Raw genomic sequence first — 19,565 nt, forward strand, 5'->3', positions numbered from 1 at the left:
GTGCACTGCTAATTATGTCCAGAATGTAACCATAGAAACGCTTTTGACTGATGTGAGCTTTGTCTAATAAACATGAATCTTCAGTGAGCTATGAAAAGTGACACCTCCAGCTTTACACTGGTGAAGGCTAATTTTGCTTATTAAATAATTTTGACACATTTCCCTATTTTGTGTCTCTTTCCTCGCCCTTTGACTCTCCTCGCTTCTCTACCGCTTGCTCTTCAGGTGACTACCCCTGAGATGGTGATGCCCAGCAGCCTGTTCCTCCCAGCGGCTGTTCCAGATCGGGACGGGAACTCCAGTTTGGAGGAGGCAGGAAAGCAGCCTGGTTAGTGTCATTATTCTTGACCCCTGAGAAGAGTAAACAAAATGAAACCTGGGGCGAAAATTTTCATGGAGCAAGAGTGCCAGGAATTCTTTACGATACTCCTAAAAGCTGAATGTAACTTTTCAAGGGATGAGGGGCACCGTTGTCAGCTACTTGATGCTCTGGTTCTTGGCATGTATTTGTGTACACACTTCATATGGTTTGAAGTGAGAAAAGCAGGTGAGAACCAGTGGGGTTTTGGTGGACATCATCTGTCCCCTTGACTATACAGTGAGGAAGTGACTAACCAGAGAGTCAGCCAGTAGACCCATGACTTACCACCCTAAGCCATCAAATACTCCCTCTCTGAGGACTTAATTATTAGGGACCTGTGGAGCACATGGGTGACCTCAGGGCACTGGATTAGTTGTCTTTCTAGGTGCTGTCATCTCTGCACAGAGCTCTTCTCTGAGACTTCCAGGAGTGCCTTATGGGAGGCAGCGGAGAGGTGCATTTGGAAAGAACACTGTTGTAGGCATAGATGCTGCTGGTGCCCCACGGTGGGTCCTAGCTGGATGGGGCCTTAGACCTCTGTTTATGAGTCTCTCCTACATCTTTTGACACCTTGTCAGCAGCTGAGGTTTAAGCTGGGGAGAGTTACACCACACTACTGCCCCACCGTGTCTCCCTTGTGATTTTTCCATATTAGGCAGCATACAGCTGACCCAAAAAAGGGTCAGAATATTTACGGGTGATGATCCCACTATAGAGAAAAGTTTTAATGTGTTTTCATAATTGGCCACTTGAATGTTCTTTGCTTATTGAATAGAGAGGACAGTCCAAAGTCACATTATAACAAGAAATTTAATGCCTAAAAATATATATATCCCAAAATTTCTTATATTACAGTGGATAGCAATTCTTGCAAATTCCCCACAGCTTAGGAGAGCATGAATTCACATATTCTATAATTCAGATCCATGTAAAGGGGGTATCCCTTCAAGCCAGTTCTTGAGAAATTGAAACAAACAAATATTGTTTAAAAGGCAGATTTGTGCTATGGTATAGGCCTACTAGCAGTTGAGACTTTTTGTATCTCCTTTTCTTCCTCTCTGTTCCTGTGCACCTGCTTATATAACACGTGCTCTCAGCGGTGTCGGGCTCTGTGGAGAGTGTATGTCTGCAGGTTGGGTATTTATTTCCCTCATCATGAGACTCTGTTCATGAGGCCTTGCTGGGTAGACAGCTCTAAGCCTTCTTTATCATTGGGCTTTTTTTTTTTTTTTTTTTTTTTCAGAAACCTCAGATGATCTGGGAAAGAACATCTTGCCCTCTGCCAGCACAGAACACAGTGGAGATGTGAAACCCTCTCCCGCTGACCCAGGCTCTGTGAGAGAAGATTCAGGCTTCCTGTGCTGGAAGAAGGGGTGCAACCAGGTTTTCAAAACTTCCGCCACTCTCCAGACGCACTTCAACGAGGTTCACGCCAAGAGGCCTCAGCTGCCCGTGTCGGATCGCCACGTGTACAAGTATCGCTGCAACCAGTGCAGCCTAGCTTTCAAGACCGTGGAAAAGCTGCAGCTCCACTCTCAGTACCACGTGATCAGAGCTGCCACCATGTGCTGTCTCTGTCAGCGCAGTTTCCGAACTTTCCAGGCTCTGAAAAAACACCTCGAGACGAGCCACCTGGAGTTGAGTGAGGCCGACATCCAACAGCTTTATGGTGGCCTTCTGGCCAATGGAGACCTCCTGGCAATGGGAGACCCCACCCTGGCCGAGGACCATACCATAATCGTTGAGGAAGACAAGGAAGAAGAGAGTGACTTGGAGGATAAACAGAGCCCGACGGGCAGTGACTCTGGGTCGGTACAAGAAGACTCGGGCTCGGAGCCAAAGAGAGCTCTCCCTTTCAGAAAAGGCCCCAACTTCACCATGGAAAAATTTCTAGACCCTTCTCGCCCTTACAAGTGTACCGTCTGCAAGGAATCTTTCACTCAGAAGAACATCCTGCTAGTGCACTACAATTCTGTCTCCCACCTGCATAAGTTGAAGAGAGCCCTTCAAGAATCGGCAGCTGGTCAGCCAGAACCCACCAGCAGCCCTGACAACAAACCTTTCAAGTGTAACACTTGTAACGTGGCCTATAGCCAGAGTTCCACGCTGGAGATCCATATGAGGTCTGTGTTGCATCAAACCAAGGCCCGGGCAGCCAAGCTGGAGGCTGCAAGTGGCAGCAGCAATGGCACCGGGAACAGCAGCAGTGTCTCCCTGAGCTCCTCCACCCCAAGTCCTGTGAGCACCAGTGGCAGTAACACCTTTACCACCACCAATCCGAGCAGTGCTGGCACTGCTCCAAGCTCCAGCTTACTGAGCCAAGTGTCCGCTGAAAGTGCAGGCATGCCACCCCTGGGGAACCCCAGCAGTGCCAACACTGCTTCCCCTTCAGAGCCCAAGGAAGCCAATCGGAAGAAGCTGGCAGATATGATCACATCCAGGCAGCAGCAGCAGCAAGCACAGACCCTGGCCCAGGCCCAGGCCCAAGTTCAAGCTCACCTGCAGCAGGAGCTGCAGCAGCAGGCGGCCCTGATCCAGTCCCAGCTGTTTAGCCCCACCCTCCTTCCTCACTTCCCCATGGCCACGGAGACCCTGCTGCAGCTGCAGCAGCAGCAGCATCTCCTCTTCCCCTTCTACATCCCCAGCGCCGAGTTCCAGCTCAGCCCCGAGGTGAGCCTGCCAGTGACGAGCGGGGCGCTGACGCTGACGGGGGCGGGCCCAGGCTTGCTGGAAGAGCTGAAGGCTCAGGTTCAGGTCCCGCAGCAGGGCCATCAGCAGGTCCTGCAGCAGCAGAGCCAGCTCTCTCTGCCCCAGAGTCACTCTGCACTCCTACAGCCCAGCCAGCACATCGAGAAGAAAAACAAATTGGTCATCAAAGAAAAGGAAAAAGAAAGCCAGAGAGAGAGGGACGGTGCCGAGGGGGGAGAGGGCAACTCGGGACCAAAGGAATCACTTCCCGATGCCTTGAAGGCCAAAGAGAAGAAAGAATTGGCCCCAGGGGGGGGTAGTTGTGAGCCTTCCATGCTCCCTCCACGCATCGCCTCGGATGCCAGAGGGAACGCCACCAAGGCCTTGCTGGAGAACTTCGGCTTTGAGCTGGTCATTCAGTACAACGAGAACAAGCAGAAGGTACAGAAGAAGAACGGGAAGACCGAGCAGGGGGAGAATCCGGAAAAGCTCGAGTGCGACTCCTGTGGCAAGTTGTTCTCGAACATCTTGATTTTAAAGAGTCATCAAGAGCATGTTCACCAGAATTACTTTCCCTTTAAACAGCTGGAGAGATTTGCCAAACAGTACCGAGAGCACTACGACAAGCTGTACCCCTTGAGGCCTCAGACCCCCGAGCCGCCGCCTCCGCCCCCACCCCCGCCGCCGCCCCCGCTTCCGGCAGCGCCGCCCCCGCCGGCCTCCACCCCAGCCATCCCCGTGTCAGCGCCACCCATCACCTCGCCCACGATTGCACCGGCCCAGCCATCCGTGCCGCTGACCCAGCTCTCCATGCCCATGGAGCTGCCCATCTTCTCACCACTGATGATGCAGACAATGCCGCTGCAGACCCTGCCGGCCCAGCTGCCCCCTCAGCTTGGACCTGTGGAGCCTCTGCCTGCGGACCTGGCCCAGCTCTACCAGCATCAGCTCAATCCAAGTCTCCTCCAGCAACAGAACAAGAGGCCTCGCACTAGGATCACCGATGACCAGCTCCGAGTCCTGCGGCAGTATTTTGACATTAACAACTCCCCCAGTGAAGAGCAGATCAAAGAGATGGCAGACAAGTCTGGGCTGCCCCAGAAAGTGATCAAGCACTGGTTCAGAAACACTCTCTTCAAAGAGCGGCAGCGTAACAAGGACTCCCCTTACAACTTCAGCAATCCTCCTATCACCAGCCTGGAGGAGCTCAAGATCGACTCTCGGCCCCCTTCACCAGAACCTCAGAAGCAGGAGTACTGGGGGAGCAAGAGGTCTTCAAGAACAAGATTTACTGACTACCAGCTGAGGGTCCTGCAGGACTTCTTTGATGCCAACGCTTACCCCAAGGACGATGAATTTGAGCAACTCTCTAATTTACTGAACCTTCCAACCCGAGTCATAGTGGTCTGGTTTCAAAACGCCCGACAGAAGGCCAGGAAAAATTACGAGAATCAGGGAGAGGGCAAAGATGGAGAGCGGCGGGAACTTACAAATGATAGGTATATTCGAACGAGCAACTTGAACTACCAGTGCAAAAAATGCAGCCTGGTGTTTCAGCGCATCTTTGATCTCATCAAGCACCAGAAGAAGCTGTGTTACAAGGATGAGGACGAGGAGGGGCAGGATGACAGCCAAAACGAGGATTCCATGGACGCCATGGAAATCCTGACGCCCACCAGCTCCTCGTGCAGCACCCCGATGCCCTCCCAGGCTTACAGCACCCCGGCACCAACGGCCAGTACAGCTTCCGCTGCTTTCTTGCAGCTTACATCAGAGGCTGACGAACTGGCCACCTTCAGTTCAAAACCAGAGGCGAGTGATGAGAAACCAAAGCAGGCTGAACCTCCCAGTGCACAGCCAAACCAGACCCAAGAAAAGCAAGGACAACCAAAGGCAGAGCTGCAGCAGCAAGACCAGCCCGAGCAGAAGACAAATGCAGCCCAGCAAAAGCTCCCGCAGCTGACGTCCCCCGCTTCGTTGCCCCAGCCTCCTCCACAAGTGCCCCCCCCTCAGTGCCCCTTGGCCCAGTCGAGCCCCAGTCCCTCCCAGCTCTCCCACCTGCCCCTTAAGCCCCTCCACACGTCAACTCCTCAGCAGCTGGCCAACCTACCTCCGCAGCTAATCCCCTACCAGTGTGAGCAGTGCAAGCTGGCATTCCCGTCGTTTGAGCACTGGCAGGAGCACCAGCAGCTTCACTTTCTGAGCGCACAGAACCAGTTCATCCACCCCCAGTTTTTGGACAGGTCACTGGATATGCCTTTCATGCTGTTTGACCCGAGTAACCCACTGCTGGCAAGCCAGCTGCTCTCTGGGGCCATACCTCAGATTCCGGCAAGCTCGGCCACTTCCCCTTCAACTCCCACCTCCACGATGAACACTCTCAAGAGGAAGCTGGAGGAAAAGGCCAGTGCCAGCCCTGGAGAAAACGACAGTGGGACGGGAGGAGAAGAGCCTCAGAGAGACAAGCGTTTGAGGACAACTATTACACCAGAACAGCTAGAAATTCTCTACCAAAAGTATCTCTTGGACTCCAATCCAACTCGAAAGATGTTGGATCACATTGCGCATGAGGTGGGTCTGAAGAAACGTGTGGTACAAGTCTGGTTTCAGAACACCCGAGCCCGGGAAAGGAAAGGACAGTTCAGGGCTGTGGGCCCAGCGCAGGCCCACAGGAGATGCCCTTTTTGCAGAGCGCTCTTCAAAGCCAAGACTGCCCTGGAGGCTCATATCCGGTCCCGTCATTGGCATGAAGCCAAGAGAGCTGGCTACAACCTAACTCTGTCTGCAATGCTCTTAGACTGCGATGGGGGACTCCAGATGAAAGGAGATATTTTTGATGGAACTAGCTTTTCCCACCTACCCCCAAGCAGTAGTGATGGCCAAGGTGTTCCCCTCTCACCTGTGAGCAAAACCATGGAGTTGTCTCCTAGAACTCTTCTTAGCCCTTCTTCCATCAAGGTGGAAGGGATTGAAGACTTTGAAAGCCCTTCCATGTCTTCAGTTAATCTAAACTTTGACCAAACCAAGCTGGACAACGACGACTGTTCCTCAGTCAACACAGCGATCACAGATACCACTACTGGAGACGAGGGCAATGCGGATAACGACAGTGCGACGGGAATAGCAACTGAAACCAAATCCTCTTCCGCGCCCAGTGAAGGGTTGACCAAAGCGGCCATGATGGCAATGTCCGAGTATGAAGATCGGTTGTCATCCGGTCTGGTCAGCCCAGCCCCGAGCTTTTACAGCAAGGAGTATGACAATGAAGGTACAGTGGACTACAGTGAAACCTCGAGCCTTGCAGACCCCTGCTCCCCAAGCCCTGGTGCAAGTGGGTCAGCAGGCAAATCTGGAGACAGTGGGGATAGGCCCGGGCAGAAACGTTTTCGCACTCAGATGACCAATCTGCAGCTGAAGGTCCTCAAGTCATGCTTTAATGACTACAGGACACCCACCATGCTAGAGTGTGAAGTCCTGGGCAATGACATTGGACTGCCAAAGAGAGTGGTTCAGGTCTGGTTCCAGAATGCCCGGGCAAAAGAAAAGAAGTCCAAGTTAAGCATGGCCAAGCATTTTGGTATAAACCAAACAAGTTACGAGGGACCCAAAACAGAGTGCACTTTGTGTGGCATCAAGTACAGCGCTCGGCTGTCTGTACGTGACCATATCTTTTCCCAACAGCATATCTCCAAAGTTAAAGACACCATTGGAAGCCAGCTGGACAAGGAGAAAGAATACTTTGACCCAGCCACTGTACGTCAGTTGATGGCTCAACAAGAGTTGGACCGGATTAAAAAGGCCAATGAGGTCCTCGGACTGGCAGCTCAGCAGCAAGGGATGTTTGACAACGCCCCTCTTCAGGCTCTCAACCTTCCTACGGCATATCCGGCAATCCAGGGCATTCCTCCCGTGTTGCTCCCCGGCCTCAACAGCCCCTCCTTGCCAGGCTTTACTCCATCCAACACAGGTGGGTTCTGCTCTTGGTGATTCTCCCAGTATTAAATAGCCGCCCAATTAGCGCTTCTTCTATGGCTATCACACAAAACCTCTGAGTGCTGGCCTGAGAGGAAGCTTCCCTTTTCAAGTTCTCTAACAGCAATAAAACCTCAGGTCCCTTCCACTGAGTCTCCCTAGAGCTGGAGTGTACACGACTCTTTGACTTGCCTGTTCAAGGATGGGGATCTTGTGGTTGGAACAGTCTCCTGAAACCATTCTCGTGCCTGGTGTTCAGTACCACCACCAGGGTGTGTGTGATAGGCGTCAACTTCAGGGTTCTGGCGTACTAGATCCTGGGGTATTTTCAAGACAGCAGTTTCCATTATAGACCCTTCCATTCAGTCCTTGTGGGGAAATGCAGATCCCATCTCGATATCTGTTGAAACTATAAAACATTTGGTTCAAGAGAATTTAAATCAACTCTTTGCCTTCCCCTGTGGTCCCACCTCCTTTTTCAGAGACGTGCTCTGGCAGGAGATGCTACCAGGAAGATGCTCTCATATGGTAGAGCCTTACTCCTGGGGTTCTCTTCGAGTCAGAAATAGAGTGTTATGTTAGTGTTTTTTGTTGGTTGGTTTGTTTTTGGCTGCACCACGGGGCACGTGGGATTTTAGTCCTCCGACCAGGGATCGAACCTGTGCCCCCTGCAGTGGAAGCACGGAGTCTTAACCACTGGACCGTCAGGGAAGTCCCTGGTTTCTAAATAGACTGCCTTTGTACTGGAATGCAGTGACCAGGAACTCGTATTGGGCACTGTGGTTCTGAATTATGACATGTTTTAGTCCTTTAGACAGACAAAAATGTTAATGGTAACACCCCTTCGTTTTCTTCTGCCCATTTCCCTTTCTAATTCAGAGTCACGTACTTGGTAGTTATTTTTCCACTTCGTAGGGAGTGCCGCAGTTCTTTCTGTGTACCTCTCTTGTTCCTCCTCCTCTGCCCTCACTCGTCTTCTCTGAATCCAGCTGTCTTCCCTAAATTGGACTTTCACCTCCAGGATCCTGTGAGACGGAGGCACAAGTTAGCGGGTCCCTCCACAGCCTGTGTTGACCAGTACACATTCACCAAAGGAGAGCCCCTCAGAGTGCCTCCTTACCTTCAAAACATGGCCCTCTTCCCGGGGTGGAAGTGGTTCTGCTGCTTCCCAGAGCAGCCCTGGTTTCTGGTTGAATTAAATCCAAGTTTTATAATTTTAGCAGTGTTCTACAGAACGTGAGGGCTACCTCATTCCAGATCCCAGTTTCTTATCCAAAGAGAAGAACAAGAAAAGAAAGCATTAAGATGTAGAAGTCGTTGCTTACATGTGTTGGCAAGTAATGTCACAGAATGATGTTAAAGTCAGCTAGACATAAGCCAAGAAAGAGACTATGGAAAGTGGCTGGGCACTGAACTTCACTTGCAGCCCAGGACCTTGGAAGAGGGGCTTGGGAAAGCCCAACATTTCATAATAATGTGAAAATATTAGAATCAAAATGTCTGATCTATTCCCCTTGTTTTACAGATGAGAAAACTGAGGCCCAGAGAGGTCAAGACCATTCAACAAGCTAGGGTAGGAGCCGGGCTCCCAGTGCTATGTACTCCTTCCACAGCACCCAATACGAGCCAGTCAGTCAACAGGTATATGTTTAGTGCTACTCAGGTTCTGAGCACTTAGAGTGGACTCCAGGTAGGAAGACAGATCAGCTCTTAATCATTCATAGCAGCCAGGCCCGCCCCAGTTACCACCGTCTGACTGTACCGCAGCTCCCAGGAGCACTGCATCTGGAATTAGGAAAGAAAGAAAGAACGTGTGTTTAATACGTCAGGCCCGATGGTAAGCTCTTTCCGTATGAGCTTCCATTTAAACCCTACATCCATCTGTTGCGGAAAGCTGCGGTTCCAAGCAGTCAACTAATAGGCCCGATATCACACGGCAGATGTGTGTCAGCCACAGTCCATACCTCGTCAGTCCGACTCCAGGAGTACGTGACTCAGCCTCAGGGGGATGAAGTGGCCTCTTTGGTTCTGATCTTTCTTACAGATAAGAAAACCAAAGCCATGGAATTATTGTGAGAATGTATTGAGCTACTTTATCTCACATGGCTAGTGCAGAGCCTGGTAAATAGCAGAAGTTCAGTACCTGTTTCTTAAAATTGAAGCTCTCTTGTGCACTGTCAGTTCAAGGTAGAGGAAGTCAGTTCTTCTCTGGAAGCCTGATGCCAGAGGGATGGGGAGATCAATAGGCGCTTCCTTCTCTGCCCCACTGGTCATTGGGCTCTGCCTACAGCTCCAGCCTAACGCTTGGAGCAAGCCTGTTGCCTAGAAATAGACAAAGCCATGTCCCGAGTTGGAATTCATAATCTGCTTTGTGCCACTTTAACCAACAAGCCTTTACTGAGTTTTTCTAAGTCAGACACATCTTCTCCTCTGATTTCAGTCCCGTAAGTACATTCAGGAAATTGGATGACTTAATTTCAGTGGTCCCTTTCTGCCATTTTGGAAGAGTCAATTAATGATATTATGTGATGCTGAGGGAGGCATCCTCCTTGGCTATCCAAAAGTTAATGCCTGTTTTTGCTGGGACTGGCAACTTGAGGCAACCTTGTTCTCTTCACCCGAAATCTGAGTTTTTTTTTTTTTAGTGCAGCGTGATAGCCCAGGGAATACTGCACCACTGGAGCTAGAAATCAACATTGTCTTCACCTGGCTTGGGCTTCAGAGTGTTTTTTCTCATGAAGACAGTGACTTGTTTGGAACCCCACCCCAGCTTTCTTGCTGAAGGTGGTCCAGATAAAGCAGTACATTTTGGTGTCCTCTGAAGAGGAGGGACGCATACCGTCTAGTGTCTTGGATGTGGTCAGTGCTGTCCTTCACCGCCACCTTGCTAGTCTTCATGAACCAGCAGCAGCCCTCCATCACCCTGAAACAAAAGATTTAACCCAGGAGATATGGGTCAGGGAGGAGGTCAGGCTCTGGGGCTGGGTGAAGGCTTTACAGGTAGTGGTAGATTAGGCCTGAGTGTGATTGAGGATGGGGCTGTGTCCTGCGTGCGCCTGGTGACATGGTCTGCCACCCGTAAGCAGTGGTGCCTGGGGTAGGTTGTGATGTCTTAGGAATTGCTGGTGCCAGCACTTTGACATCGCTCTTCACCTCTTCCTATGGCTGCTTTCTCAAGCATCTGCAGTCCTAATCCTCCCGTATGTCATTCAGATAGGGGCAGGAGAAGAAAATGCTCATTTTTCCGGTGGACTACAGAATCCTATTCCTAGGTGGTTACATTTTTCAGCAGATTTGTTAAAGCAGATCAGCTGAGCCAAAGCAGTGCCACTGTTTACCTTGAATGGATTGTTTCCATTTCTTCCCGTTGCTCCTCCTCTCTGTGCCCTCCTAAACACATCCATTCACCTGCAGCAGTGGAGGTCAGAGAGGCACATGTGTAGAGCCTGTTGTGTTTGTTCAGGTGGTCTTGGTGTCTGGCCGGGTTTCTTGCTTTTGCTGTCTTCCGCAGACAGCTTCTGGTGGGGCCTCTTGACTGTACTATTTCTGTGGGGCTTTTGATGAAGGCCATCGGTTCCGATGGGTCCCGGCTGGCAGCAGCTTGTCTGGGGGCCTCCAGACTAATTGCCTTGGGCAGAGTTGGGAGCGCAGCAGAGAAAACATGACCGAGTGGGGTGGGTGTGGCACGTTGGGCAGGAAGGTGTTGGAAGTTGTTTACCTGGTATGGGAGCTGACCCAGGGCTGGGTCCGGATTAGAATACAGGATATCCAACCTGGGCCTGGCGGGAAAGCCGTTGGATCAACAGGATCCTCCAAGTTCAAACCTTGAGCTCTTAGACCCTGTGCCAGTGACACAGGTGAAACATCTTTAGCACTAGCCTCAGCACCCCAGACTGACACGTGATTTCTCTGTCTCCACTCCTTTCAGCTTTAACATCTCCTAAACCGAACTTGATGGGTCTGCCCAGCACAACAGTTCCTTCCCCCGGCCTCCCCACGTCTGGATTACCAAATAAACCACCCTCGGCGTCGCTGAGCTCCCCCACGCCAGCACAGGCCCCCGCGGCGACGGCCCCTCTGCCAAGTCCCCAACCGCAGCCGCCGCAGGCGCAGCCGCCGCCGCCGCCAGCAGCCCAGCCGCCACCCGCGCCGCAGCTCCCGCCGCAGCAGCAGCAACAGCAACGCAAGGACAGAGATGGTGAGAAGGGAAAGGAGAAGGAAAAGGCACACAAAGGGAAAGGGGAACCCCTGCCCGTCCCCAAGAAAGAGAAAGGAGAGGCCCCCACGGCAGCCGCAGCCACGATCTCAGCACCGCTGCCCGCCATGGAGTATGCAGTGGACCCTGCGCAGCTGCAGGCCCTGCAGGCAGCCTTGACTTCGGACCCCACAGCGTTGCTCACGAGCCAGTTCCTCCCTTACTTTGTACCAGGCTTCTCTCCTTATTACGCCCCCCAGATCCCCGGCGCCCTGCAGAGCGGGTACCTGCAGCCTATGTACGGCATGGAAGGCCTGTTCCCCTACAGCCCTGCGCTGTCGCAGGCCCTGATGGGGCTGTCCCCGGGCTCCCTGCTGCAGCAGTACCAGCAATACCAGCAGAGTCTGCAGGAGGCCATCCAGCAGCAGCGGCAGCTGCAGCAGCAGCAGCAAAAAGTGCAGCAGCAGCCCAAAGCAAGCCAAACCCCAGTCCCCCAGGGGGCTGCTTCCCCAGACAAAGACCCTGCCAAAGAATCCCCCAGACCAGAAGAGCAGAAAAACGCACCCCGTGAGGTGTCCCCCCTCCTGCCGAAACCCCCCGAAGAGCCAGAAGCAGAAAGCAAAAGTGCGGACTCCCTCTACGACCCCTTCATTGTTCCAAAGGTGCAGTACAAGTTGGTCTGCCGCAAGTGCCAGGCGGGCTTCAGTGACGAGGAGGCGGCGAGGAGCCACCTGAAGTCCCTCTGCTTCTTCGGCCAGTCTGTGGTGAACCTGCAAGAGATGGTGCTTCACGTCCCCACGGGCGGCGGCGGCGGCGGCGGTGGCGGCGGCGGCTCGTACCACTGCGTGGCGTGCGAGAGCGCGCTCTGTGGGGAGGAAGCTCTGAGTCAACATCTCGAGTCGGCCTTGCACAAACACAGAACAATCACGAGAGCAGCAAGAAACGCCAAAGAGCACCCTAGTTTATTACCTCACTCTGCCTGCTTCCCCGATCCTAGCACCGCATCTACCTCGCAGTCTGCCGCTCACTCAAACGACAGCCCCCCTCCCCTGTCGGCCGCCGCCCCCTCCTCGTCCTCCGCTTCCCCCCACGCCTCCAGGAAGTCTTGGCCGCAAGTGGTCTCCCGGGCTTCGGCCGCGAAGCCCCCTTCTTTTCCTCCTCTCTCCTCATCTTCAACGGTTACCTCAAGTTCATGCAGCACCTCAGGGGTTCAGCCCTCGATGCCAACAGACGACTATTCGGAGGAGTCTGACACGGATCTCAGCCAAAAGTCCGACGGACCGGCGAGCCCGGTGGAGGGTCCCAAAGACCCCAGCTGCCCCAAGGACAGTGGTCTGACCAGTGTAGGAACGGACACCTTCAGATTGTAAGCTTTGAAGATGAACAATACAAACAAATGAATTTAAATAAAAAAATTAATAACAAACCAATTTCAAAAATAGACTAACTGCAATTCCAAAGCTTCTAACCAAAAAAAAAAAAAAAAAAAAAAAAGGAAAAAAAAAAGGAAGAAAAAGCGTGGGTTGTTTTCCCATATACCTATCTATGCCGGTGATTTTACATTCTTGTCTTTTCTTTTCTAATATTAAAAAGAAAAAAGAAAAAACTTAACCTTGTTACATTGTGTCCTTTTGAAGGTACTATTGGTCTGGGAAACAAGTCCACAGGGCCTCCCTATGTCTTTGGAGCTTAAACCCCTTGTATATTTGCCCCTTTTCAATAAATGCCCCACGTTGATAGCACAGAGGAGCCCGGCATGCACTGTATGGGAAAGCAGTCCACCTTGTTACAGTTTTAAATTTCTTGCTATCTTAGCATTCAGATACCAATGGCTTGCTAAAAGAAAAAAAGAAATGTAATGTCTTTTTATTCTCAGGTCAATGGCTCACACTTTTTTCTGTTTTCAGAATCATTGTTTTATATATATTATTTTGGGGGGGGGGTTTGGTTTTTGTTTTCGTTCCAGAAAAGATTTTTTGTTTTGTTAATTTAAAAACGGGCAGAAAGTATTTGAGAAAAACAATGTGAACTGCTTTAGCTTTCTGGGGATTTTAAGAATAGCTTTTCTGCTGAAGCCAATTTCAAGGGGAAAAGTTAAGCACTCCCACTTTCAGAAAAAAAAACAAACAAACCCACACACAGAGTGTTGAGGACTTGTAGCTTAAAAAAATAAGTTTTAAAAACTGACTTTCTGTATTTATGATAGATATGACCATTTTTGGTGTTGAGTAGATTGTTGCATTGGAAATGAACTGAAGCAGTATGGTAGATTTAAAAGGAAAAAAAAAAACCCTTTTGTGTACATTTAGCTTTTTGTATGGTCCAGCTGACAGCTCCTCACTTGATGTTGTCTTGTTCATTCCTAGCAGATAGATTGCAATCCGTTGATTCACCTAAGCTTTTCTCCCCTTTGTCCCTTAATTCCACTTTCTCTTTCCTCCTCCCACCCTATAATCTCCCACTTAAGGTAGCTGCCTTCGTTTCTTAGAGGGTAGCTGCAGAATTATTTTATAAAACTAAAGAAAGAATTTCAAAGGGTTCTAGGGGTCATTAGGATCCTCACAGATTATTTTTGGTTGGGGAGTTGAAACTTTTTAAAGGCATATAATTCTAGTTACCTATGTCTGTTAGCCTTGTACATTTATTTTTTATTTATCCTTCCTTTGGTTTTTCTTTTCACCCTTTTTTTCCCCTCCTTGTTTGGTAGATGCTTCAAATATTCTTTTCCTAAACTAAAGCATTTGTTTCGGTTTGTGTAATTGGGCTGTGTGCTTTTCTTTTCTAAAAAAGTTTTTGGTTAGGGGTTTGGTTTCTGTGTTTTTGTTTTGTTTTCTTTCCTCTCTCAGAAAAAGAAATTTCATGCTTTAAATAAAATCCAAAGACACACCCTTTCACTGCTGAGGCAGAAAAAAGGGAAAGGGTTCTTGTTACTTGAGAATTTGTTTCTGATTTAAATAAACAAGACTTAGTTTAATAAAAGAAAGAGTAAAACAGAAGATTCCCAGGTTGTTATGTGCTTCTTCTGCAAGCAGAGAGGCAGCTGTTAAAGACAATTCTATATACCAAAAGACACACTTTTTACTTCAAAGTTTTGTCCTTGTGTTAGGCAGTCTGAGCAGCGAGTGATCCAGAGCGCAGCCAACAAAGAAGCAGATAGCAATGTACGTACAGAGAGCAAAAAAGGAACTGTGTGTGAGGCACTTGTGTTTATGTTAATATCCGTATTCCTGTAACACACAACACAACGCAACATACACCCTTTCTCATCTTAAAAAAGCGGTCTGAACTTTGAAAGGAAACCCTTGTGCTGCTATAATGTAGATTTTGGAGACAAATAGATGCTTTGCTGTTTCACCTTCATAGCCAAACATCAACAGAAAAAAATCTCCCCTTACCCCGAAAGTGTGAAATCCTTCTCCCCTTCATTCTCTTCCTTATGTTTCAAAAGGGAACTTTGAAGACTGTGAATGCAGGTTCCATCTGGTCACCTTTCGGGCTTCTTCCCCAGGGCTGAAGCCACTCATCGACTTTGCAAAAAGACTGGAGCATTCCAAGATCTGAAAATGAATTTCTTTTTATTCTCTTTTTCTTTTTTAGCCGGGACTATTTTATTTTTATGAATTTGTTTTTGGTTTAATGAAAGAGTAGATCCTGAACTGTTGTATATATTTCTAACTAGGCTGACTGATGCACAGTGCAAATTCCTTTTTTAATTTTTTTTTTTTTAAGTAGAAGTACTAAAGAATACCATCTAACTATTCATACCAGTATCCAGTCATAGCATAAGGTGTCAAAAACAAGTACGCAAAACATTTGCTGTTTTAACAAGCTATTTCTTTTAACAAGAATTCTTGTATTTCTCCCTGTGTTTGAGATGAACATTTTTAAATTTTGAAGTTGTACAGTTTTTTGTTTTCCATTATTTTATCTTGTTTGTAACTCTGTGAAATATATATATATATATTTTTTGCCATTTAACTGTTGTATGTTACTCTGTGTCTGTATCATATAGAAAAAAATTGTTTTTGTTTTTGTTTCTCTATGTGATACCAATTAACAATTTAACAGTAGTTTTATCTGTCAAATTCTGCTAGGTCTTTTCTGAAAACTTTGTTTTTAAAAATGGTAACTGTTTGGTAATAGTGCAATTTCTATCCCTTTCCCTCCCCCCCTCAACTTTAAGTTCATTTCCTTGTAATTTGCCACCCCTCCCCAAAGTGTTTTCTTTTTCCTTTCTTTTCTTTTCTTTTTTTTTTTTGAGCTACCATGCCATCCTCCCTCTGTGAGGCAGAGTGACTGTCAGTGTTTTTGTTATGCCATGCCTCGACCTGTGGGTGTGTTCGGCAATAGCAAGGTGGTTGGGTAGACTGACTAAGCATGCTTCCACCCACCAGTGTTCCTCAGTGGGGTTATGTGAGTGTTTCAACCTGGAGTGGGTTGCACGCTTAATGCTTTCCTCTACAAGTATACCGCCCACATATACGTTCATTCAAAAAAAAAATTCTTCTCAGCGTTAACCTAGAAGTAGCAAAGCAGTCGGTGATGGTGAAGCTTAGAGGTCAAACATGAGCTAGTTAGATGTCTGTGGGCTGGCATCCACCATGGCTGTGACCAGTATCATTTACAAAGCATGAATTCACGACAACGCTCAACTGTTTAGATCGGTCCCACTCGGAGAATTTACTCCTGTCTGCTGCATAGTCCGTAGCTGAATAGGCTATCTCAAATTACTTTTTGAATTAGTTCTTCACCTCCATTGATACTTCTTGTTTTTGGTTGGTTGTTTTTTTTCTGAATCTCCACAGTGTGGGTTGGTGCCAGACACCAATCAGTCATAGCACCAAATGGGCCCACAGAATGGGAGTTATTTCCTCCATCCTCCAAAAAGAAACTTAAGAAGGAAACACATACACACACTTACACATGCGTGCGCGCGCGCACACACACACATACACACACGGAAAAGTTTAGGAAGTTCTATTTTTAATTAAAAGCTATTTAAAGAGATGAATGTGGCCAAAGTTTTACACAATTGAAAATAAGGTAACACAGACAGCACGTGTTTAAACCTGAGTTTATCAGGCATGGCAGGAAGTTGCAGGAGAGAGAGGCAGAGACCCAAGCCAGTGCACTTGATGTTCATGGACATATATTTTTTTTTAAATAATAAATTAAATTAAAACATTTTAAATAGAAGCATAAATTGAGTTGGTTGTTTGTTGGCGCTGAGATACTGCCCACTGTGAAACAAAGCTTTGACTAGTTTTTTTGTTTGTTTACTTTCTTCGGAGGGGAGGGGGGCAAGTTTGGGTAGGAAAGAAAGCATACATGAACGTGACCCTGAGGTGAAGAGGTATATGAACAGCCTTTGCAGTGTACAAAAAAACAAAAAAAACAACAAAAAAAAAAACAAAAAAAAAATAGAGCAAGTGAAACCAAAAATGATGTTCTTGGTGTTTTTCTATAATGTAGTCTTGTTAGCTTTTTTGTTACTGTAACAATGCTGATCTCGAACTGTACCAAAATACATGGAGACTAACAGAACCACATGGAACTTTCAAACTGAAAAAATTTGTCACAAAAACTTTGTTGTCATAGTTAAGTTGATTGTAGATGGTAATTGAATATACTCCTTTGAAAATATTTCATCAAGTATGTTTCCTGCTCATTGTGATACATTAAAAAAAATATGAGCAAAAGTTCTTGTCTCTGTCACCAGAGTTTGTGTGTGCATGTGTGAGAAAGAGGTTGATGGCTGGCAGGGTGTAAGTCTGAACAGTATCCTGAGGTTGTGTGGCCAGGGACACTTACTCTGAGGTACACAAGCTCTTTGGTAATTCTAAGTGTCCTTGTATCTCCTGGTACTCATGAAAGTGCAGGAAGTTTTGGTGATGGTGCTGACTAGCTTATTTGAGAAGGGTAAGCCTGACAGCTTGGATGATGTTTGGCCCCAAAGAGCCCTAATAGCATTTCTACTTTTAATTCAGATGTTTATATGAGAATTTTAGATACCTGGGACAACCACAAGCAAGGAAGTTTTGCTGATGATGAGGAAAGAGGTAAGTTTAACTTCTCTGAAATGGGAATTAGATCCAGTGTTTATGACGGAAGGATATGAAAGGTGAGTTGAATTAAATGGATGATTGACTACATCTCCCTTTCCTACCAAAGGATTTTTTAAACCCCTGTTAGAGCAGAATTTGAGATAAGAACAGTCTTCAAAACAGTAATAGCATTAGTAATTCCTATATACAAGAGGACTTGGTCCTCTTACCAAAAACCCTCCCTTACAGCAGAAAATGCATGACATTCATTAATAGTACATTCAAGATCAGGCCCAAAGGCCTTCCATTCATCTCTAATTTATAGCCAAAGCCCATAAATAATTTACACAACTCTAGCAGTAGGCCTGGATGGCACTGCAAGCTAGCTGTGTTCTTGCAAGGTCTGCAGCATCTGCCCTCAGCCAACAGGGGTCTTTTCTACCCCAGAGGTTGAGCTCTGAAACCCTCTTCTATTGGCTTAGACAGCCATTGTCCACCAAGTCTTTTTTCTTAGTTCCTGCAGCAGGCATTCAAGAAGCAGCAGTGACCCTATTAACTCAACATTTCAAAGAATTCTACAACTGGTACAGGCATTACTAGAGCTCAGAAAGGAAAAGTTGGTTCCCTCACTGGTAGCTGGAACCTCTATGCCAAACAAGTAGTATCACTGTCCCTAATAAAACCCTGCTCTTTCCCCAGGCATTGTACCTTTCTTTTGGGTGTTCCTGCAGAAGCAGATGGCTTCTACCTCAATGTGTTTTCTTGGCACACACTTACGTCACTGATCTTTCTTCTGACCCCATGAAAAGGTACAGTATAAAACTTGTTCAGACCCAAAGCCACATCTGCCTTTCTAGGCTATAATTATTTTAGGGTCTGGCAGGATCACACCGAAATGTTTTAAATGGAACTAGTTTTGCAGCAAGGTTTTGCTGCTTCAGCTCTTTGGAAGAAGGTGACTACAATTCAAATTCTTCTTAAGATAAATTTTTAACAAGAAAATAAGCACCTAAATTACATCGAGAGAGGGCTGGGTAAGGGACTCTTTCTGTTACTGAAAAAGCTTTATACTAAAGGGAAAAGAACTCTTCCAGTCTGGCTTCAATATCATGTTCATGTGGCTATTAGTCTCCTTGGAATTAATAGTTCCCCCCCCCGCCCGCCGGAAAATGTGAAACGGCAACATCTTAGTACGGCTGGCTGATATGTGTTAGTAGGGTAGCTGTTTCTAATTTTGATTTAAAGAAATGTCTGGAGTGCCTAGCCCCTGTTATAGACTAATGACCTTACAAATCTCACTTTTAACAAGTTTTGACTTTAAATTACAAGAGCACAAGCAGTTTAAGAGTCAAGCTGAAGGATGAGAAGTTTGCACCTGCTGCTCTGCAGCCTTAATTACAGGAGGACAGATGTGCTTGCTCAGTCTCTGTACATTTCTGCTGGGGGTGGAGCAGCCAAGGCTCTGGCAAAACTTGCAAAATTAGTGCTCTCAGGGCCATTAAAATAGACAAAGCTTTCCATTACCTTTATTTCACAGCAAAGATGGTGGGTATTTCCCTTCCTCCTTCCCTTCCCTCCTCCCTCCTTTCCTTCCTTCCTTCCTTCCTTCTTCCCTTCTTCCTTTTTTTCCTCTCCTCCTTCCCTCTTTCATTCTTTTCTTAACTAGGGGCATATATTTTTTAAATGTCTTTTATCATTTAGCTTAGATTCCTCTCAAGCTATCTTCTCGAGTTTTTAAATTCCAGATGAAAAATAAATTTGTTCTTTATCCTTTATGATTGCTTCATTTCTTATCTATATGGACCAAAGAGACTGTTTAATCCAATTTAGGGATCCCTTATTAATATAAGAATGCAAGCTTTCAGATGAACTGTTTTACTCTTGGGGCAAGATCCCTTGGCCTGAGAAATGAGTGCTAAGAAACAACAAAGAGTAGCAAGTGACAAAGGCATCAGTAGACATTCTCTGCTTCCGTAACACCAAAAGCTGCTTTGGACACTCACTCTGCCTTGCCTTCCTATGCTCAATACACTGCTCTTTCCAAAAGCCCCCTTACACATTGCTGCTGTCTTTTAGACCCCCTCTGTAATGCTTTCTATTGGCTTGACACTTAAAATATTTTGTGAAGTTTTGTAAAATTACTTCTTGCTGCTCAAAATGATCTATAAAGTAGGCAGAGTAGGTGACATTGATCCCAGCTGGTCAGGAGAGTGAGGTAATGAGTGAGGGGAGAAGGCACTGACCGTGCATTCAGCCTCTGTCCAGTGTTCCTTCTCCCCACACAGCATTAGGAGAGTGGTCAAGA

At 47.5% G+C, this 19,565-nt stretch overlaps 1 protein-coding gene and 1 long non-coding RNA gene across 11 annotated transcripts in view; one reads left to right on the forward strand and one right to left on the reverse strand.

Moving 5' to 3' along the window:
* Positions 1-16,915, forward strand: part of ZFHX3 (zinc finger homeobox 3) — a 256,795-nt gene extending 239,880 nt beyond the window's left edge. For 5 of the 10 annotated variants that reach the window (XM_067718710.1, XM_067718708.1, XM_067718709.1 and 2 more), the window contains exons 8-10: positions 226-328; positions 1,605-7,016; positions 10,950-13,348. In XM_067718710.1, the coding sequence (XP_067574811.1) occupies positions 226-328; positions 1,605-7,016; positions 10,950-12,586 (7,152 nt within the window). In that variant the 3' untranslated portion in view covers positions 12,587-13,348. Of the gene's footprint in view, positions 1-225; positions 329-1,604; positions 7,017-8,546; positions 9,158-10,949 lie in introns of those variants that run through there. The other 5 variants (XM_067718716.1, XM_067718715.1, XM_067718717.1 and 2 more) reach the window with 3 other exon arrangements.
* Positions 1-19,565, reverse strand: part of LOC137214651 (uncharacterized) — a 192,717-nt gene that overhangs the window by 12,692 nt on the left and 160,460 nt on the right. The window contains exons 5-10 of the long non-coding RNA XR_010938974.1: positions 14,612-14,773; positions 12,400-12,587; positions 8,142-12,081; positions 7,911-8,046; positions 5,949-7,421; positions 5,370-5,465 (exon numbers count right to left, since the gene is read on the reverse strand). This is a non-coding gene — a long non-coding RNA (uncharacterized lncRNA). The remainder of the gene's footprint in view (positions 1-5,369; positions 5,466-5,948; positions 7,422-7,910; positions 8,047-8,141; positions 12,082-12,399; positions 12,588-14,611; positions 14,774-19,565) is intronic.

Source organism: Pseudorca crassidens, chromosome 20, assembly GCF_039906515.1.
Source record: "Pseudorca crassidens isolate mPseCra1 chromosome 20, mPseCra1.hap1, whole genome shotgun sequence".
In the NCBI taxonomy this organism is placed as follows: Eukaryota; Metazoa; Chordata; class Mammalia; order Artiodactyla; family Delphinidae; genus Pseudorca; species Pseudorca crassidens.